General features: G+C 34.4%; 1 protein-coding gene across 4 annotated transcripts in view; it reads right to left on the bottom strand.

Moving 5' to 3' along the window:
- The window catches only part of LOC150095706 (DNA excision repair protein ERCC-6-like), a 269,923-nt gene that overhangs the window by 13,936 nt on the left and 232,357 nt on the right, over nucleotides 1–23,630 (bottom strand). For all 4 annotated transcript variants that reach the window (XM_090409872.1, XM_090409870.1, XM_090409874.1 and 1 more), the window contains exon 18: nucleotides 17,969–18,021. In XM_090409872.1, the coding sequence (XP_090265998.1) occupies nucleotides 17,969–18,021 (53 nt within the window). The remainder of the gene's footprint in view (nucleotides 1–17,968; nucleotides 18,022–23,630) is intronic.

Here is a 23,630-nt window from a genome sequence, read left to right as displayed (position 1 = left end):
TACTTCCAATTTCCAATCCTCTGTACACTCTTGTATCCTGAACAAGCCTGATGATAACATTATCAATAATAAATTTAGTTTAATCCTTTATCCAAGTGTAAGCAAACAAAGTTTGTGCCTCAAGTATCTTCAGGACTGAGGCAACTCATGGTAAAGGTGGACCAAGCTCTCATCACTCCTTGTCTCAGTACCTCCCATAATGCAAAGCACATCTCCTTGCGGACATGTATAATGCTATGCATTAAGGGAAGGGCCACTACCCAGAAGTGGTGATACTAAGGCAGAAGCAATGGAGAAGTCATATTTACCTATACAAGTTGCCAAAAGGTGTACCACCTTATTAAATTACTCTGGATTTAGAGAAAGATGTTAGAAGTTTTTTTTCCACTTGGTTAGACTATAATAAATTTAGTTTAATCCTTTATCCAAGCGTAAGCAAACAAAGTTTGCTTACGCTTGGATACTGAGACAAGGAGTGATGAGAGCTTGGTCCACCTTTACCACGAGTTGCCTCAGTCCTGAAGATACTTCAGGCGCAAACTTGGTTTGCATACACTTGGATAAAGGGTTAAACTAAATTTATTATAGTCTAACCAAGTCGAAAAAAGCTTCCAACATCTTTCTCTAAATCCAGAGTAATTTAATAATAAGGTGGTACACCTTTTGGCAACTCGTCTAGGTAAATATGACTTATCCATTGCTTCTGCCTTAGTATCACCACTTCTGGGTCTGGCTCCCACTGACGAGACCTCAATAAAGGTCGAAACCAGTCTGGGTAGCCTTCCCTTAATGCACAGCATTATACATGTCTGCAAGGAGATGTGCTTTGAATTATGGGAGATACTGAGACAAGGAGTGATGAGAGCTTGGTCCCCCTTTACCACGAGTTGCCTAATTCCTGAAGATACTTCAGACGCAAACTTTGTTTGCTTATACTAGGATAAAGGATTAAACTAAATTTATTATAGTCTAACCAAGTGGAAAAAAGCTTCCAACATCGTTATCAATAATGACGTAATCAATAGGCTTTTCTTATTTCTTCTCTTGTGAACATCTTTATGTTGAAACATGGTGTTAGTAATGAGTAGTCCTTGTCCTGAGCAGAAGTCCAGTAAACACTTACAATTATTATTAGCTTTGCCTTTTTCTCCAAATTTTCCCAAAACATTCCTATATGCTTAGTGGGATTCATTCCCTACTCTGTTGTTCAGATCTCTCACAAAGGCCACTTTTTCCATTTTCCTTATGTCAGTTGCCTGTTCTAATGACTCAAAAAATTCCTCCACTTCTTCCTTGGTACCACTGGCACAAATGTTTAATTGTCCATGTCCCGATTTTAAAGTTTACTCACATAACTCTACTTGAAACTGCCTTCCAATCAAGAAGGTTATCTTCATGCTTGGTGTTTGATGCTATCATTACTCCTTTCTTTCCTTGATTATTATTGCCTGAAAATAACATCCTATACTTATTATTTAGTAAGATCTCACCTATTTTTGTCTTCTTTGTCTCAGTAATGCCAATTATGTCCATGCGGTACTTTTCCAATTCTTCTGCAAGGTCTATTTCCTTTCCATTAATACTCCTTATATTGATGGTTCCTATCTTCAGTTCTTCTGATGTCAGGTTTATTCTTCTTCTTGTATATGTTGAGTTGGAGCTTGTTCTAGTAGCTGACTTTTCACTGTTGGTCCTGGTTCCTTGATGAAAGCAGCAGGGGCATTGTTTAACCAGGTGACATCCCAGCCGGCATGAAATCTCATCTTGTTGTACCATCGTATGCATTTGTAGTTTAAGCCAATAGAGAGTACAATTTGGTTGGCTAAGTCTCAAATTGCCAACCCATCCTCATTTGTTTAGTAGCCAGTAGATAACTATTAACAGGGTACACCATGTGAAGGTGATGACTGGACATTGGGTAGAAGCCTCAGTCGGTTCTCTGCATTCTTGGAAGGCAATGTGGAGGTCTCCTCTCAATTATTTGGCTTTGACCCTTAAGCGACCCCTCTCTATATGCAGTTCATCGTAAAGTGGGGTATTATTATATATATGCCAGAACATGATGTTGATATTCATTGATGACAACCTTGGCTGGTATTTGATCATGCACTTAATCCTTTATCAATAAAACCTAAAATCATCATCTAAACTTCTGATAGAGGGGGTAAAAGATGGATTTTACGTTTATATCAGCAATTGCTCATACTGAAAAAATATGAGAAGAATGGAAAATTAAGTATACCTTTTACAAAGAAAATATATTTATTCACCAGCATGAGAAATAAAATCCTATCTGTCAATATCAATCATTTTGGTTATCTACTTTTATCCTAAAACTCTTAGTTTTAAGGTTTATTTTTTTCTTTGCTGATAACTCTTATGTTATTAGAAACATTAACAGAACATCTGTATTAGGAAAGGAATCAGTTCCACACTTTGTATTGGAATATAAAGTCTTAGTATTACTTCCAAGCCTCCATGGTCTGAAGACTCATTATGGGATGTTGAACATACAGTTCAACATTCCAACACATGAGTACAATAACTATCATATCTTATTGAACACAATGAACATTGGAGCATTCACTACCCACTTTGGCAATGCACTCTACTCATTCATCACCTGCCAAACAAAAAAATATCCTTCTTACTCCTTTACTCACATAACCTTTGTGCATGTTTCAGGGATCTCTCATTCTCACATCACCCATTATCCTATGCAATAATTCCCCTATTTCTATTTGACAGGTTCTTCTTACCTACTTATGCATAATTAAAATAAAATGGATTTACCCCTTACATATGTATTTTTTATTTTTGTTAATTATTAATTATCATATCTTATGTTCCTATCTGTTAAGTTAGTTTATACATCTCAATCATATCACTCCTCCTATTATGTATCTTATTCATATTGCAAACCTATCAGGCTTGTATCTTTCATTATCAGCTTTGTATACTTCAATGTAGTAATTAATATTCACTTCCAAAATGGTTGGAGTTTAAAATAGAAAAAAGGACAGCTTTTCTTCAATTTTCTTTTATTCACTATCTCAAGAGAAAGAAAATTTTTTTCATTAACAATTAAAACTTGTGAAGCCAAACAATAAATACAGTTTGTCATATTGATTAATTTGTTTACTATGGAACAAGCATATTGCATGGCAGAATAAAACATGTTCTGATTAGCTTGGATCTATACTGAGAATGTTGCATCACATGCTAAAATTATGATTAAAAATTTTAGCAATTGTTTTAGATATATATATATATATATATATATATATTTTTTTTTTTTTATGATGACCCCACACACACATGAAAGGTCACAGGACATATAGCATTACAGTACCATGTGTGGGCAAGTGATTAAGGAGAGAATTTATTTAGCCTATTGTTAAAGAGCAGGAGGTTGTACTCAGTGGGAAAAACAGTATGGGGGAGATTGTTCTAAAGAACAGAGGTGGATAGAATGAAGGATCATGATGAGAAGTTTGTTCAGTATGTTTGGAGCTGGACAGTATGAGTGTTGGCCAATGCCTGCTCTAGTTCTTACTTGGTTAGAAGAAAGTGGAGGAAATGTAGTGGCCAATTCAGAAACAGAGCACTTATGGGAAAGTGACTGAAGGAAGTCTGTGATGGAAGGGTTATCTATTAAGCAGATTTCCCTCTTTCATATATCATCAAGAATTCTTAGGGAGATCTTGGGTGCTCCCAAATGTGGGAATAATACTCCAACGTCAGTTGGATCTGAGATTTATAAAGTGTTAGGAGATGAGAGGAAGAGAAGCAATGTTTTGAATGGAAAGGAACACTATGCTTTTACAGGCCTAGGAGGCTATGTATGTACATATATAATATGTTTGGGCCAGGATAAACTGGATCTTGATCAATATCAAAAGTAAGAGGGGCAGCTGGAGCCTCATGTGCTTGTGCATTAATACAGCCCTGGCAGTATGCCAAAACGTGTGTGGGATAACGGCCATCACTTCTATTGCAGTTAACTGTATTCCACAATACTGTTTCCAGGAATAGTTTGTGATTTAAATTGGGATTTATATATGATCCTGGGCTTCCTTCCACTCATGAAATGGTTTTTATCCAAGGCATAGTCAGCTTTTAGGTTGCCCATACTAAATATACTTTTGTTCTTTTCTTCTTATGGTAGTCCTAATACCTGAAATACTAGGTCCCATAATGACCAGGAAGGGTGGATACTATAGACAACTGAGAAGGAGAGAGGATCCTGACAGTCCTTGACCATTATCAAAATTAGACCATTCTAGCTTTGATTTATTTTAGGGGTGAGCCCAGAGCCCAATCTGTCTGTTATACCTTTAATGTAAGGTAGGGATATGAGAGTCATTTGTTCTTTTTAAAGGAGTTAGGAAAAAAATTTTTGTAACGTTATTTGAATGATGTAAGCAAAGCCTGCTGTTCAATATGCATTGCAGGTCCTGAGAATGAAAGTTGCTCTGCCCTAGAGACTAAACTTTTGAAAATTCCAAGTTTCTAAGCAGACTGATGATGTGGCATACAGTTATCTACCAGTGTGTGAGTAAAAGGAGGGGGAGGGGAGATTACAGAAGACCTTAGTAGCTCTAGTTCTACAGAACCTGATTACAATAGAAATGATAATGTGATCCCACACAAATATTTATAGTGAATATATTATGAGAATGGCTGATTTAGATAAAGATCCAGCTGGAATTAAGACTGGTGGCAGAAAAATCAATAATTTAAGATATGGAGATGATACAACCCTCATAGCAAAAACCAAGGAAGATCTGGATCAGTTGATTCTATTGGTTAAGATGGCAAGTAACAAAGCTGAGCTTAATTTAAACATCAGCAAAACAAAAGTGATTGCTTCTGGCAATTTAAATGATTTATAATAGAGGGAGATAAAATAGAAATCATTGAGAGTCATGATTTACTGGGGTCCAGAATCAGAAATGGTGGTAAATGTGAAGATGAAATTAAAAGGATAGTCATGGGAAAAAAAGCAAGGTTAAACCTAACAAAAATGATGAAAGATAGAGGTGTGAGTAAGGCTACGAAAGTTAGAATTGTTAAAGCAATGCTATTCCAGTAGTGATGTATGGATGTGAAAGCCGGATTATTAAGAAGAAAGACAGAAAGGGAATTAATTCATCTGAATTATGGGTGTGGAGGAGACTATTAAGAATCCCATGGACTGCAAGAATGACCAATAAGTTTTAGAGAATATAAAGACAGAATGCTCTTTGGAGGCGATGATCACTAAACAGAAGTTGATGTACTTTGGACATATTATGCAAGCTGATGAATCACTGGAGAAGGCAGTTATGTTGGGGAGGATTGAGGGAATGAGAAGAAAAAGGAGACCACAAAAGAGTTGGATGGACAACATAAAAGAACTTACCAACTTGAAACTTACAATTACTAAAAGAAAAGACAAGAGAGCAAGTGGGATGGAGAGCCTTTGTTCATAAGATCACCAAGTCAAAAACGACTGAATGGCATACACAACAACGATGGAATGTGTGTTAATAATGACCAGTCCATGTCCTCAACAAAACCAAGTAGGTAATTACCATTATTATTTAATATTATCAGATTAGTTCTTTTCTGCAAATTTTCCCAAACATTTCTATATGTCTGGCACTCATTTGCTACTCTGTTGTTTAGTTCACCAACTAGGACCAACTTTTCTTTTGTCAGCTGTCTTCTCTCATGATTTGAAAAATCCCTCAACTTCTTTCTTAGTAAAACCTTCTGGGTGACTATGTGCACATACAATTCTCAGTGTCCCATTTTGAATTTTGCCTACATTCACTCTACTTGAAATTGCTACAAGAAGAAATTTATCTTCTTGTTTATTTTTGAATGTTGTAACTACTGCTTCCTTTCTCCGATCACTACTGGCTGTATAACACTTTATAGTTATTGTTTAGAAAAATCCCACTTCTTTTTAATCTTTTGTCTCAGGAACACCAATTGAGTTGACATGGTACTCCTCTAATTCTTTTGGCAGTTTTACTTATTTTCCAGTGATACTTCTTAAGTTGATGGGATATTTTCAGTTCTGCTGATATACAGTTAGAGTTAATTTGCACATTCCTTTACATACAGAATACAGGATAAAATTTTAAAATATTTGTTTTTCTGGTTTAATTAGTTTAATCTATATATGTTTATTTTAAAATAATTTTTAGCCCTATGAGGCTGCAAAGGCTAATGGCAAATCAATGGCATGCATGTGCAGTGGTCAAGGAAAAAAAGTAATCTGGTGATATTCATCTTGAAGTAGTGGAGGTGGTATTTGGAAAATACTTCATGGGAATAGCTGTTCTACAGAACAGATAGAAAAATGAAGGATGAATGGCAGAAGCAAGTTCAGTAAGTCAATAATTCAACTGTAAAAAGACAGCTGTCACTCATGTAATTATAACTTTAACAAAAATGAGGAAATGGAGGAAAGAGTGCTGTAAAAAGAGTTAGAGATGATAAAGGTGATATGAAAATGGGAGAAAAAGATATCCTTGAAGTATGGAGTAATTATTTTGAAAAATTGCTAAATGAAACAAGCAGTGATAGCACAGTGGTAAAAAACACTCAACAGGCATACAGTCATGGATACATATCCATACTTGAAGTAGAAAAAGCCATCAAATGCTTGAAATGTGGAAAGGCAGGCAGGAGTAGATGATATTCGACCAGAAATGCTGAAGTATGGTGGTATAAGAGTCTTACAGTGGCTGCACTGCATAGTTCAGAAAGCCTGGACAGAGGGACGAATTCCCGATGATTGGAGTAGAGCTCTAATAGTACTATATATATATATATATATACAGGGTGTTCGGGATAAATTTGACAGTTTCGTAAGGAAAAAGAAAATCTTCTTTGTATCTATTAAATTTAATGAATTGACAAAAAAACATTACAGGCAGAGTTAATTACAATACTATCAACAAGATTTACTCAAAATAACCACCATTAGCATCGATCACAGCTTCAATTCTGCTTCGGAACCTCGAACAAGCTGATGCTACAGTCTCTCTGGGAAGGGCCGCAAAAACTGTTTTAATTTTATCCATTAACTGGGCTTTTGTATTACTGGAAGTGCGATTGGTGTCTTTTTCAACTGCACCCCATACAAAATAATCCATGGGGTTAAGGTCTGGGGAGTTTGGAGGCCAAACATTTGGACTGGTGAAGTCGTAGAAATTTTCAGACAACCATTTTTGACTTTTCCCAGAGGTGTGGCAAGGGGCCGAATCCTGCTGCCATACATACGGCCTACCATTGGCTACCCTTGTTATCCAGGGCTTGACTACAGTTAGCAACTCCACGAACAAAGCCCGAATTCCAATGCCAGGGTTCTTCAACACCTGTTCCTGCAGATTTGCGAGGAATTCTGCTGTACGAACGCAATCAGATCGTCTGCTAGGGATCTTTCTTCTTGCTACATCCTCGTAGTCACCATTGCAAGTCTCTAGTTCATGCCTGATTGTTTTTACTGTATTCAGGGAGCATTGGGCAGCAGTCGTAATATCCTTATTTTGATGGCAGGCACGAATCATCATGATACAAGTTATTCTCTTCCATGATTCAGGTGGGTTCCAGCTATCCATCCTTTCTGACATCTTGTATATGAATGAAGAAGGGTCCAAACTTTTAAATGAAGAGAAGTGTGTGTTAATACATGTAACTTACGGAAAAATATAATTAATTATAAATATGTCAAATTTATCCCGAACACCCTGTATATATATATATAAAGGGAAATAAAACTGAATGTGAGAATTACAGAGGTATTTCCCTACTGAGTGTTCCTGGTAAGATTTATGCTACTTGTATTCTTCTCAACCGTTTCTCAAGTATACTTGAGAAACGGTTGAGAAGAATTGTGGAAGAAAAGCTTGGTGAAGAACAAGCTGGATTCAGGCCAAATAGAGGCTGTCAGGATCAGATCTTCACTTTACGACAAATAGTTGAGAAAGCATGGGAATGATTGTATTTAAGTTTTGTCGATCTGGAAAAGGCATATGACAAGATGCCAAGAGAGAAGCTATTCAATATGCTACAGTTATATGGTGTCAATGGGGCATTATATCAAGCAATACTTTGTCTTTATTTGAGTTGCAAGTCAGCAGTTAGAATTGAAGGAAGTACAGGAAGATGGTTTAATGTTAAATCTGGTGTGAGACAAGGATGTACATTATCCCCTCTGTTATTCATTATCTATATGAATAACATTATGAAGGAAAGTGGTATTAAACATGATAACAGAATTGGAGATGTTAGTGTCAGCTCTTTGCTTTATGCAGACGATGTTATACTTCTAAATAAATCTGCTACAAGTTTGCAAGATTCCCTGACTAAATTGAATAACTGTTGTAATAGATATGGTATGAAGGGCAGCATTAAAAAGACAAAGACAATGAAAATAGGTAGAATTGTTGAAAATGTCAACTGTGGTGTGAACAGGGAAACCTGTGGAACAAGTAAAACATTTCAGCTACTTAGGCACGATTTTTAGTGAGGATGGTAAATTAAATATGGAAATAGACAATAGAATCAACAAAGCTGGTATGGTAGGAAGTCAATTGAATAAATTCATATGGAATAAGAGAGAAATTAGTCGGAACACTAAATTAGCTGTATACAAGACAGTGTTCAAGCCAGTTTTAACTTATGGATCTGAGAGCTGGGTCAGAAGTAAAACACTTGACCAAAGACTAGAGACTGCAGATACGAGAGTTCTGAGAAAGATTAGAGCCGTGAACAGATGGCATCAATGGCATTATCGTGTTAAAAACGAGGATATTAGGAAAGAACTTGACATTGTCAGCAACCATCTCAGGTGGTATGGTCACTTAAACAGAATGGGCAACGAAAGATTAGCAAAACAAGTGTTCTCTGCCAGGGTGTCAGGAAAACAACCCAGAGGAAGACCAAGATATAGGTGGATTGATACGGTACAAAGTGCCTTAGACGATAGAAATATAAGATCTGATAATGTTGGAGTTTTGACAAGTAACAGACTGATTTGGAGGAAAATTGTAGATAGGAAGTTAGTAATGATGTAAATTTTTCATGTAGTACTATCATATCCTATATACTCCTTGAGGGTACATGTCAGGAAATTGATGATGACAAAAATGAGGGCATAATGGATGTCAGTTCTACTGAACAGCATGTATGGAAATATCTGTAGAAGAAGGAATGCAGAAACTAACTATAATTAAGACAGTGAAGAGAGAGAGAGAGTTTGTGAGGAATTGAGGAGGGGGGGGGGGTCATCAATGACTAGTTAAACTGTCCATCATCAAGATTTTTAGAGAGGTTTTTAGTGCATCACTCCCACCTGAAATTCAGAGTGTATTCCAAGGGAAGAGATCTGGGATTTGTGCAGAGTTAACAGAAGGAAACGTTTTGAGCAAAATAGAAAAAAAGATGCCAAAGATTTTGGAAGCCAATAATGCTATAGAAGTGATGTGTTATTTGCAGGAAATGTCCAAGAAGAGAAATCTCATCTTCACTGTTGGAGCTGAGCATTATCAAAAGCAAGAAAACTGAGATCATTTTGCAAAAATCCTTTTTGGAAGCACTGAAGGTGACTAAGTTGTCATCTTGCTAAGAATGGTATAGAAATCACAGTTTAGAGAATTTATTTTATATCTTGAAGCTTGCTTGAGATGACTGAGCACTGCAGGATCTGTCACATAAGTAGGAGGAATGGAAAGTGCTATCATGAGATAATTATGAATAGAGTTTGAAGTCAGTGAGAAAGTTGACATACATACGAGGAGGAAGGTTGGTGGTATAACAGAGCCCCCCGAGGAATACTTTCACAGTGTACACAATACACACAGACAAAACTGGCAACCCAAATTTGCAAAGAAGATCTCAATACTAAACATCTTGGAATGTTGAGTGCAATAGCACAGATTTCTCAACCCTTGTCTAGAGGTGGTTATGTAGACAAGGAGATCTAGACTTGAAGAATCCATATTGGTGGACATTGATCAGATAGTAGTACAAAGTTGATTGTTGATGACTTCCATCACTTAGATGCCACCAAGGTGAGGGAAATAGGTTGCTAATTCAATGGTGTTAATTATAGCAATTTAATGCTTTTTATAGTTTAGAAAAATTTCACTTCTTTTAATCTTTTGTCTCAGGAATGCCAATTAGGTTGACGTGGTACTTCTCTAATTCTTTCGGCAGTTCTACTTATTTTCTAGTGATACTTCTGTCTCAACTGGAGATATCTTTGGAACTATGACAAAGTACAACTCCTGAACAATGACTCAACTTCAAATAAAGTGAAAAGAATGAAATGAAATGACAAAGCATTTCACCATGTACAAACAGTGTGCTGTGGAGTAGTTCATGACTCAATCAAATACACATTTTTATATCTTTCTCTGCTCTCCATTTACAGTAATGATATACTGTTGTGACATTTAATTCATTGTTATAATTAAATTCACTTGCCTGTCAAGACAAAGAAATAAAATTATGCTAATAAATCATCATATAAAATCGTGTAGTTATTAAAACAGTCTAACTTAATGTTATAAAACATGGCTAAGCTTTGTCAATATTTTGTAATGGCAATAGAGATAATGCATGGAATGGACAGTTTGAGTTCTAGAACTACTCTAAAGACTATATCAAGAAATTATCATTCCTTTACTTAAAAAGATTGAAACTATATAGCAAAACTGTTTTTCTTATTTGAAAATTCATTTTACACATTTTGTGCTATCCATACAAGGATAACAGCATTAAGCTTAATAGGTAGTTTGAAGGATGTGCAAACATTCAGGAACCAACACAATTACTGACAGCTGTTGAGTTGTTTTGGTTTAGTTGTGGAGACTGGAATGAGAATGTGGGTTCCTTTTTATAGAGGAGAGCTTTTAAAAAAGTTAAAGAAACAGATTTGGAAAGCCATAAAGTTATCTGAGAGTTTTTCTTTCAAATGGTAAATGTCCACTAGAAGATAAAAATCTAGAAAGAGGCCTCCAATGTAGTTTAAGGGGTAAACAGCAAATTCCTATAGTAGTTTTATCTACTGTGCTTTTCTTTACCTTGCATTTTTGTTACTGTTAACAGATGAAATTGAAGTCAGAATATTTTATATTGCAACAACAGAAAGCTGCATTTTCTTCTAATACCAGAGACAACAACGAAACTGTACTCTGACAGAAGAAAGAAACTGATTTCATTAGTAATAAAAGAACTGTTTAGAGAAATGTAAAGCCAACAGTTCTGTAGGAATCGGTTATAGTCATCCTTTCATGTGGATCACTGAATAAAAAAACAAGGACTGGTATTAAGCAACATATGAAAATCGCTTATTAAATATTTTAACATCATAGACCAGTGGTGGCGAATCTTTTTATGTGCACGTGCCAAAAGTTTACAAATCGAGTTACTGACGTGCCGGTGCATGCCAAAAAATTTACAAATCAAGTTGCTGACGTGCTGTGAAGTTTTAATTAGGGGAAAAATTAACATAGAATTTCATAAAAATGAACTCATAATTTGACATACACATTGTCGTATACAAATCAATATCAACCTATTATCAATTTATTAATTTATCAATATATCAATTTATTAATGAGATTTTTGCTGTTGTACATTAGATGCCAAATGCTTTATATCAGGTTCATATTTTGTCACTGTTAGTAATACACACGCTGAATGAGATTCATCCGTCATTTTATTTCTTAAACTGTCTTTTATAAAATTCATTTCGAAAAATAATGACTCAAGCATACGTAGAGAAGAAAATTGATAATATAGCCATCGCTAGTTTTTATAAACAACAAAAGGTTTCAGGAATGGCATTCCAGGTTTTCAGTATTTCCTCTTCTGCATTCTTTTTAATTGTGCTCAATAATCGATCATTTTCCATTATTTCCAAGTCATTTTTCAAATTGACAAACTTTAGTTTCCATATAGAACTAGATTGAAAATAGATTAATTGCATTTCTATATCTTCCAAATTCAGCCACTCGAAGATCTCCAAATTGAGTTTATCTGTTGATGTTGAGTCCAGATGCAAAATAAATTCTGATGTCTCTGAAAATTGCCTGAACTTCGTAAATCTTGAAGAAAATTCATTGATTATCGACTGAATAACCGGAAAACTATATTTAAATTAAGGGAATATTAAATCCCACATTGTTTTAAAGCCAAATAAGAAACTCAAAGATAGGAATCAAAGAGTTTCACACCGAATATAGCAAACTATAAAAGTTTCGGCGGATTGTAGCGTACGCTAAAGCACGTAGTTCAACACTAGGGCAACTCGTAGCAGAGGAGGATGTAGTTCTGATCACTATTATCAGAACTTTATCGTTCTGATAATAGTTTCGGGCGTGAAACTCTTTGATTCCTATCTTTGAGTTTCTTATTCGGCTTTAAAACAACGTGGGATTTAATATCCCCTTAATTTATATAATGTTTGCACTGAATTGAAGCCTATTGGCTATTTATATTTATGTAGAAAACTCTTTTGTGAATTTTACTTGATCTTTTTTTTTCATGGGATTCTAGATCTGCAAAGAATTTTTTTGTATTTGGAAAAAACATCACGATTAAAGATTGGTAATTTAGCTTCGAATGCTTTGATTAAATCAAACATGACAATAATTGTCTTGTTAACACCTTACAGTTAATGTTTAATTCATTTAAATGTAAACACAAATCAGTAAAAAACATTAATTTCGAAAGCCATTCGACGTTCATTAACTGATTGTATTTTTCAATGATTTTCTCATTATGTAAAAAAAAGTCTAACTTCATCTAAACACTCAACAAATCATTCAAGAACTTTCCCCTGACTAACCATCGGATGTTTTTGTACATAAGTAAACCATCGTACACCGAGTTTACCTCACTTAATAATTCTATAAATTTTCTTTTATTTAAAGCATGTGCCAATATAAAATTGACCAATTTCTTACAATGCTCATAATATCTTCCAGTGGCTTGAAACTAGCCTTTGCGCATAAAACCTGCCAATGTATAATACAATGAAAACCCAGAACTGAATTTTCAATACGTTTGGTAAATAAATTGACGAACCCATTTTCCTCTCCAGTCATACTGCAAGCACCATCAGTAGTTATTGATACAATTTTGGAAGGATTTATATCTCTTTCAGTAAGTGCATTTACAACTGCGTTGCAAATATCTATTCTTTTTTGTAGTTGTTGTTAATGATGTTAAACATCAATTCTTCTTTGATATTATTCCCAACAGAATAATGAATAAAAACTGCTAAACGAGCTGATCAAGTTATGTCAGTACTCTCATCAAGACAAAGAGAAATTAAACCAGAAGATTTTATATTTATTTTTTGCTGATGAGTTATATTTTTAGCCATTTCTATGATTCTATCTTTCACTGTGTTTCTAGCCAAAGGCATATCTTTTATTCTTTGAATAATTTTTTTCCTTGTTTTCAAAATCTTCAAAGAGAACTGGTGCGCATTTTAACCATGCTTCTTTTATACCTTCCCCATCACTAAAAGGTTTCCCGTGTTTGGCAATTACATTTGAGGCAAAAAAACTAGCAGCAGTTATATTTGAACGACTGCTGATAAATTTCATTAGGGTTGTTGACTGGATATTCCTATTTTTAATTGCCCGAGCAATAAATTCTTTCTGTTCGTCCTTGCTTTTCTCAAGGAGCGATTTATGGTTTGTCTCATAATGCCTTTTACTGACGACGTTCTGCACACAACTGTCCCTGAACATAAAACACATATTGCTTTATTGTCTTTGTTAATCATGCCATACTCTTCAGTCCACCAGCTTTGGAACTCTGTGCTGCTTGACTGTGATAATTTTCGTTTTCTATTTTCGCCAGCCATGTTCAGTAGAACTGTAACAAAACAATTCAAAACTTAAATCAAATGCATTTTTTATAGTTTCAAAAAAAAAATCAACATTTTATTATATGCCTAAATTAAATTATCTTTATAATTCCTATTTACAGTAGCAAAAACAAAACAGTGCACATACGCAACAATAATGTACTTGACTTGCCACTGCTTATTTCTGCCTACTGGCGGATACTTGGTGCGAAATGCATAATGAACAAACGTGCGATTAGAAAAGGGAAAAGTCAGGGAATCCTAAGGACCAGTCTTTCTCAATTCATTTTCTATAAGACTATTTTTACTGTATTTATATTTATTCTTACTGTGTTAGAGGGCCCAGTCCCAACAAACTTACTCGTAAATACCGTTCCCATTTTTTTAAAGTTCATACATTAAACTAACGTTTAATGTTGGATTTAATATCCACTTAATTTATATAATTTTGTATCGCCGATGTGAAGTCTTTTGGCTATTTATTTTAGTAAATAAGTATTAATAATTAATTATGGCATAATCATAAAGAGTATTAGTACACTTATGTATACGATGTAGCATGTTGAGAAATATAAAAGTACGCATTTAAATTAGTTATCAATCACAGGACTAATGCTACAATGTTGTAGTTTCCTCAGGCCAACATCATTAAATTAACTTGTGATAAGTTTCATTGAAATATCCCATTCTGATCACTAAAAATTTATAATATTATTCAGTATAAAATTGATTATTGTATTATTAAATTGATTTTAATGATGTTGGTTTGAAAAAAAAAAAAAAAAAAAACGGTAGTGAGAAAAATATTTATGCATTGTAACTCACCATAGAAGTCAGTGGAGCAGGGGAAGCAGCAGAAGGATGTCGACTTGTCCACGAACGCTTACCGTAGAATATAACTGGCACCCTTGATTTCACTTTATGAAAAAAGACATTAAAACGTTTTGCATATATTTCCCACATAAAAACAACACGCCTTCCCCAACAGCCATTATATACTGTAGATGCAAGAAAAAAAAAATAGCTTTATTGTATCTCTGAATAAGGTACAGAGGCTTTTGCAGTCTGTGTAATATATTTCTCAACAAATAGTGCAATTAGAGACAGCTGGAATAAAAACAGCACTAACTAATGAATCACATGTACCCCCTCACAGAAACTACACTGTACAGATGCAAGCAAAACCATATATTGCACCGGAAACACAGTATCTAACTAAAACTCTTGTCTAATTTTTCAATTACATGAAATAAGTGTTTGTTTGATTGCATTTGAAATTCTCAATGTCATTATGACAGATCACAAAGGCTAACTTCAAATAAAATTCTACCACGAATTGAAACATGCCATATAATGCTTGTGCGAGTTCCCCTTCCAGCTCAAACGCAAAGAAGACAAAAATCAACCAAGGGTTGAAACTTTGTGTGAGTAGAGCCTGCCGGTAATGAGAAGTTCTGTCGGAACGATAAACGACACCTTGTCATGAATGTCTTAAAACTAAGAAATATATAGTGAATGTTGTTATGACAGTTACAGATGCTATGGAATTCGGTTGAAGAGAATTAGCATTTCAACTCAAAAATTGTCGGTTCCATTTGTCTTTAAAGGGTCGCGTGATCTTTTGTTAATACCACACCAATAAAATTCATGTCTTCATAGCTGCTCTTCTCCTGTAAAACAAAATTTAACTTGTACGTATTGTAATAATTAAAAAAAAAAGATTGAATAATTTATAAGCGTATAAAAGGATACCATATGTAAATCGTTGACGTGCCAGCAAAATTTTCGGTCATGCCATAGGTTCGCCACCTGTGTCAACTGCAGACAGCTAAATTTTGCTAGAAAATCCCGACAGATTACGTTCGATGTTATGCAAAAAATCGAGATAAGGGATGCGTTTAGGTACTACAGCAAAATCAAGGCCTTTAGCTAATGCACTAGTTTCAGCGTCAGATAAAGGGCGTCCAGAAATATTAACAATCCATTTATTAGTAGGATTGTCACAGGCGATTTTTTTCTTTTGTTTATGGTTTAATATTTCTGGACGCCCTTTATCTGATGCTTAAACTAGTGCATTAGCTAAAGGCCTTGATTTTGCTGTAGCACCTAAACGCAACCCTTATCTCAATTTTTTGCATAACATCAAACGTAATCTGTCGGGACTTTCTAGCGAAGATGCTAATAAACTACGATTTGAAGTTGCTGCCTCACTTTTTAAAAGCAAATTACTGCCATGTAATTTATCTAGTGCTGAAATCCATGTGCTAACCTCATTAAGAAAAAATAGTGAAATATCTATTTCAAAAGCTGACAAAGGAAAAGCTTTAGTGGTCATGGATAAGGCTGACTATGAGAGAAAAGTAACATGCCTTTTGCAAGATACCTCCACCTATCAAGAAATTAATCATAATCCCACAAATTCGCAAATTAAACAATTAAATAAGTTTCTTGATGAAGTTATCAGTTGGGATCAAAACACCATAGGAAAGCTGAGCACTTATTTTGGAAGAACTCATTTATATGGCTTCCCAAAAATCCATAAAATTTCTCTAAATTTTTGTCACGTTCATTAACTGCCCATACTGGACATTCCAGATCTTTGATCAAAAATTCGGCACAATTTCTTGAAAAAATCAAGGATGTTCAAATCAAAGCATCTGACTTGTTAGTCAGTTTTGATATTGTTTACCTCTTTACTAATATTCCATTAGCTCACACTGTCAACTTACTATATGATGATTACCCTCCGGATATTGCAAAGATTTTTGAATTTGTTATACATTCAGGATATTTCAGCTGGAAAAACAAGATCTACAAACGAGTTGAAGGTACTGCCATGGGTAGCCTTCTGTCTCCACCTTTGGCAAACTATTTCTTGAACCATCTAGAAGACACCTTGTTCTCATCCATTCATTCCCAACCCTCTCTTTGGTTTTGTTATGTCAATGATGTCTTTGCTATTTGGCCACATGTTGAAGAGGAGCTTACCACATTCCTGCAACAGATCAATAGCTTTAATCCATGCATTCAGTTCACCATGGAAAAAGAAAAGGCTGGTAGTTTACCATTCTAGGACATCCTCCTTACATGCACATCCTCTGGTACTTTATTAACCAGTGTCTATTGAAAACCTACCTTTACTGGCAGATACATTCATCAAAAGTCTGCTCATCACACTTCTCAAAAAATTGGTGTTATCAAATCTTTAATTAATAGAGCACATAAAGTGTGCTCCTCTCCCTTAAGCTTACAACAAGAACTTTTCACCATAAAAAAGTTAATAGAATTTATTGGTTACAACCCTAATCAAATTGAGCAAATAATTGATCCTATGTTCTAACACCTCAGGATTCTTCAACAGACCGCAGAGTTCCAATCCCTTATATTTCAGGCATCTCAGAACCTACTGGCAGTATTTTGAAGAAGTATCATCTCATTCCCACATATTTTCCTATCAACAAAATTTCTCACTCGTTGCCATCTACAAAAGACACACTGGCACTTCTATCATTAGCTGGTGTTTACCAGATACCGTGTGAACGTAATTTAGCATACTTTGGACAAACAGGCTGTTCTGTGGAAAAAAGAATGAAGGAACATCAGTATTATATCGAATACATGAAACCTCAAAAGTCTGGTCTAGCACAACATAGTATCGACACTAAACACAATATCCAGTGGGATAAAGCTTGTCTTCTCCACAGATGCAAGTTTAAATATGAACGCCTTTTCAAAGAAAGTTGCGAAGCCCTTTTACATCAGCCGAATTTGAATCGAAATGACTGTCTCTCTCTCTCTCCCAAAAGTTTGATAGATTCTTATCTTATGTAACCATAAATGAATAGTTTTTTAAGAATTATTTAATAATATTTTATCAATATTAATTTTCTAGCACACGGTAACAATTTTAACTGGTAATCCACCGACTTCTGTACTTTGTATGCCATTCCTTTAACTGTTTGTTCTACACTGATGATGTACTGTTACTTTCAGTACGAAATATTTGTACCTTTAATTCATTAAAGTTAATTACTGTGGTTAGCATGTTAAGTTATTAACAAGATATATGTACAAGATATTTACCCTGATTTGGATACAGATTCAGTAGTCAGTTCTCTGCAATTGTTTTGACCATCCTGCAATTAAAGTATTGAAAACATTTTATTAATCTGATAAAATATAATAAAATAAATAGTTTTAAAATGGTACTGATTTTTGTAAGGAAATCAGCATAATTTAATAATTCAAATGATTTTTAGTTATAATAAATGCCATCATTCTTTCAAACTTGACAGATGGAAAGGAATATGAAAACATTTTCTCTGAATTTCAGTTTTTCAGTAACGTAATATACTGAAATTAAACATTTCAAATTAATGTGTCAGACATGCTTGTAAAATTGAAGAACATTTTATCACAGAAATTTTACATAGGAAGTGTAAAATGATAAATATTGATCTCAATCACTTGAAAGGGTAGGTCAATATATTGATATAAATTATACTGAATACTATATGACTTACTGAGGAGAAAACAAGAAACAGGTGGGACATAACCGAATGCAAAGGATAAAATTGGGTAATTTTAGCCCAGCTACAGCACCGTCTATTGTGAACAATCAATCTCATTAAAATAGACATGTAACATTTTGTGATTTTTACAAGACAGACTGGAATATTTGTGGTGGTAGTAGAATAGTCTGTTTCTTCATGCTATAGAAGCATGAAGAAATAAGAACTCTGAGCTTTATTATTACAGAAATTGTTCAACTTTGCTAAAATGTTGATGAATGCTGTTTATGGGTAATAGAACAGTTACCATTAAACCAAATAATTATTTGACAAAAATAACATTACAAACTGATTTTTGCTTATATAATTATTATATATCAAAAATAAATAATTTTTCTAATCAATCCATTAAAGTTGAAATATATTTTTGAACAGGGAGGGGGGGGGGTCAGTGAGGAAGAAATGGTTTTATTTCTGGGAAAACTCCCATGCTACTCCTCTTAAAAACTATTATTTTTACGGCTATTTTGCCTTACACTTTTGTTTAGGAGTGACCCTGTTTTAATGTCATTGGCTTTTTACTCAATAATTCTTAGGGCATTGCGGATGTATTTTAGAGACAAATATATGTAGCATAATAGAAGAAAATTCGCACATACCTTTTCTTGGATGTTGTTGCCTATCTTCTTTCTGCAGTGTGCATACTTCTGCTATTATAGTGTTGAAAGGAGAGTGGGCTTAGGCAATGTGGGAGAATTAATTTGAAAAAAAAAAACCTGGGTTTTTTCTTTTCAAATTAATTCTCCCACATTGCCTAAGCCCACTCTCCTTTCAACACTATAATAGCAGAAGTATGCACACTGCAGAAAGAAGATAGGCAACAACATCCAAGAAAAGGTATGTGAGAATTTTCTTCTATTATGCTACATATATTTGTCTCTAAAATACATCCGCAATGCCCTAAGAATTATTGAGTAAAAAGCCAATGACATTAAAACAGGGTCACTCCTAAACAAAAGTAGGCAAAATAGCCATAAAAATAATGGTTTAATGAGGTGGAATTGGCAGGTAAAAAAAAAAAAAAAGGTTGAGAAACTACTCCTCCATCATTTAAGAAAGAAAAAAATATTTATTGCTGTCATTATAGCATATTATACCATTAATTATATATTGGGTTTTATCCTTCATCCAAGTGTAAGCAAACAAAGTTTGCGCCTGAAGTACAGGACTGGGGCAACTCGTGGTAAAGGTGGTATAAGATCTCATCACTTGCCTTAGTATCTCCCATAACGCAAAACACATCTCCTTGCAGACATGTATAATGCTATGCATCAGGAAGATACTAAGGCAAGTGATGAGAACTTATACCACCTTTGCCACGAGTTGCCCCAGTCCTGAAAGTACTTCAGGTGCAAACTTTGTTTGCTTACACTTGGATAAAGGATAAAACCCAATATATAATTAGTAGCATAGCCAAGCGAAAAAAAACTTCCATAAATATTATACCATTATTCGTTTTTACAAGTGTAATAAACTGAACATAATTTTATCATATTCAGAATAAGACACTTTCCAAAGATTTAATGAAATTATATTTTCATGATCAACTTTATGAAATTTAAAAAAAAAAATTTTTTTAAACGTTTATTTCTTTAATTATTTCTTAACTTTTAGATGACAGCAACATGCTATATTTATAGTCATTGTCATTCTATCCACCTTTGTAGAAAATCACTAAAACTGATACAGACAATTTAGAATAACTTACTGGAATATTTGTGGCGGTAGTCCTTGTTTCTTCATGCTTCTCAAGCATGAAGAAACATGGACTCTGAACTTTAATATTATTACAGAAATTGACCAACTTTGCTAAAATACTAAATTCATGAAGATTTAATAAGATTGTAAATTTTATAACTGTAATTTTCAGTTGCGAGTCACCAAAAGCTAGCTATTGCACCCAGTGGCTTTTGGCAGATGAACTGGTTGAAAGGATTATCAAAAAATATAAATAATTAAATGAGAGCATTCTTAACTGCATACAGAGACTATTCTTGGTGCATACAGTTAAAGCATAAATAAACCAGAATAACAATTGTAAATTATAGCGCATGTTATAACATATGCTTATAACCCTTTCCTTCATAATTATGCAGAGATCAGCATTCATTAAAAAAATATGGAAACAACTACAGAGTCCATCAAAAAAAAAATGTTTACACACTTCAGCAAAAGAAAAACCTGTATAAAAATTGTAATACTAAATTTATACAGATTCAAGGGATGAATACAAGTTACCTTTGACTTCTAGAATTGCATGAGGTGCTCAAAGTGGTTACCATTAACACCCAGGCACTTATTATTACGCTGAACTACTGCTTGAGCAACATTAGCCAGAGTGTCCAGTGGGATTGCTGTGCATGCTGTTTCAATTTCTTTCTGAAGGGCCACTAATGTAGCTAGTTTTCTAGAGTATACTACATCCTTTCGAGTCCTCCATAGATAGAAGTCCAAGGGTGTTAAATCAGGAGAACATGGGAGGAGGGGGGGGGGGAAACTCAACTGCACCTCTTCATCCTGTCCATTGTCCCTGCAAAATCTCATCAAGGTAAGTTCTCACATCTCAGTGGTAGCGTGGCAGTGTGCCATCTTGTTGAAAGAGAAATTGATCATTCTCATAAAGTGCATGAATCGCAGGTAAAATGGATGTGCATAGCGTGTCTAGGTACACTTAACCAGTAACAGTGCCTTCAAAGAAGAATGGTTCTATTAAACTAAGGAAGCAGGACTTGCTGTGCAAGGTCTCCCTGATCTTCCCTGATGCACATCACACACGTTACCATGGATCTCAAACTTATCATGAATACGTGCAATTGTCAGGCATGTTGGAGGTTGTTGCAAACTCACACCTCCATTGTCATTGAACTTCAACAACATTCTCAAATTTGAAATACCATTTTAAAATGGTCTTGCGTTCCTCGAACGACAATCGTGCCTCAGCCATTTTGTTTGACTGTCCAACCAGTCAAATGTTGATGCTAGTATTCATGTGAGTAACGACATCTATTGAGAGAACATCATACTATACATTGCTACCGTAATTCGATCTAACTTCAAAAAAAGTCCGTAGATAACATCTGTTAAAGTGTACACATTTTTTTTTGACACTGTATCTTGGTAAAACTTCAGTTTAATATAAACCAAAATAATCACTTGATGTTTCAACCTTCATATCAAGGTCATAATCTGGAGTATATACACACACACACACACACATATATATATATATATATACACACACACACACACAAAGAAATAAGTTATGTTGTAACCTACATGGTATGCTAATCATAGTAACTTGGTCAACCATTAAAACTACAGGCCTGACCACTAGTGAAAAAAAACCTTACATCAAAGCTACACTCTTGTTATTATTATCAATTTGGTTATAAATCATTAAGAGATATATTAAGCTAGGGAGCAACATGCTCTCACATAATCACAAAGCAGTATAGATGATGGCTGAAATTATTGCTTAGTGTCTTAAAGTAAGGGGTTTGCTAGAAAACTTTGGGCTGAATGTGTAAGATCCAAATTCTTGGGATTTTTGTGTCACCATTACTCAGTGGCGGCCCGTACATAAGCACTGCGACACTGCAGCACCCCCAAGCTGTAACATGTTAAAGATTACAGCTTATGTTTTGACATTGATTGAATAGTTTATAATTGGAATTGTTCGATTAATGCTTTAGATTACAAAACAAATCCACTGCAATCTAACGATGATATTCGTTTGCTCGTCATTCCCAACTGTAACTGCTCAAACAGCAGTGTATTTTCAGTATGCCTACACGCCTTATTTCTGTGAGATATGAAACATTTATTGTTGGTGCATGTGCCTGGTGAACTATTTTTTTTGTAAATCTTATTTTATTTTGTTAAAGTAACATATAATTATTTATTTATTATAGATACAAGGCTGAATTATGACGAGTGTCACTGTTGAAAATATGAAAAGAATAATATTTTTTCAATTATCGTTACACGAAACAAATGCACTGCGATCTAACGCCGATATTCATTTGCTGTTGTTACACGTTACGTCATTAGATACACTGCCGCTTGGGCAGCGTATCTTATGCCTGCGCTCGTTATTTCTGAGAGATATGAAACTTTTATTATTGGCACGTGTTCGTGGTGAACTATTTTTTTGTAAATCTTATTTTATTTTGTTAAAATAACATAATTATTTATTTATTATAGATACAAGGCTAAATTATGATGAGTGTCACTGTTGAAAATATGAAAAGAATTATATTTTTTCAATTATTGTTACACGAAACAAATGCTGATATTCGTTTGCACTTGTCATTACTATTGATACGAAACTTTTATTATTGGTGTTTGTTCGTGGTGAGGATGAAATATTTTTAATAAAGCAATTTTTAATATGTAAATTTATTTATTAATAAATTCATTACTGATTAGGAAAAACAATTTTTTTTTTTTTTTTTTGCATATGCAGCACCCCCACATAAAATTTTCACTGGCCACCACTGCCATCACTATTAAAATTAGGATGGTTGATCAAATTTCACAGACTTCTTTAAATTTGCATTATATGTATGATGTAAGGATCAAGAACTTTTCCAATCAATTTGGTGTAGGGTGTCGAGAGCATGTTCTAAGAGACCCGCTTTACCAAATTTGTTAAAATTTAAATTGACATTTGAGTTCTTTTCATGGATAGAAATTGTACATCCGGTTTCACCAATATAAGGTTAGTTACAAGTGCAATGGATACAGTATACTTCAGGGTGGGCTGGGAGGGTGGTGGACATTGAAATTATGTAATTTAATGGTGTAGAATTCTATTTATTTTATTTGATAACCTACTGCAATCTATATTATATGCATTTTTTGATGAAGAACTTTATTGATGGTATTTTTTCTATAGCCATTATTTATAAATGTATTGCTCGTAAACAAAAATTACAAATTTTTGTTTATGAGCTTGTTCATTAGAGCAAATTCTTATAGCTCTGTTTTTTATGGGTGTTAATGACGCCAAGTTTTTTTGTGAAGAGTGGTAATAAGAGTTAGTCAATACATACACACACACACACACACACACACATATATATGGCTCATGGCAGAAAGTGAAAGATGGGCTGCCTGAGGGAAGATGTGTGACCAGTCTATCCAGGAAAGGAAGCAAGTTTGACTTTCAATTT

This window comes from Typopeltis vanoorti, chromosome 20, assembly GCF_054136105.1.
Source record: "Typopeltis vanoorti isolate ZY-2024b chromosome 20, IOZ_Tvanoo_1.0, whole genome shotgun sequence".
Taxonomy (NCBI): Eukaryota; Metazoa; Arthropoda; class Arachnida; order Uropygi; family Thelyphonidae; genus Typopeltis; species Typopeltis vanoorti.
The sequence above is the reverse complement of the archived record's forward strand: the minus strand, read 5'-3'. Positions and strand labels throughout refer to the sequence as shown.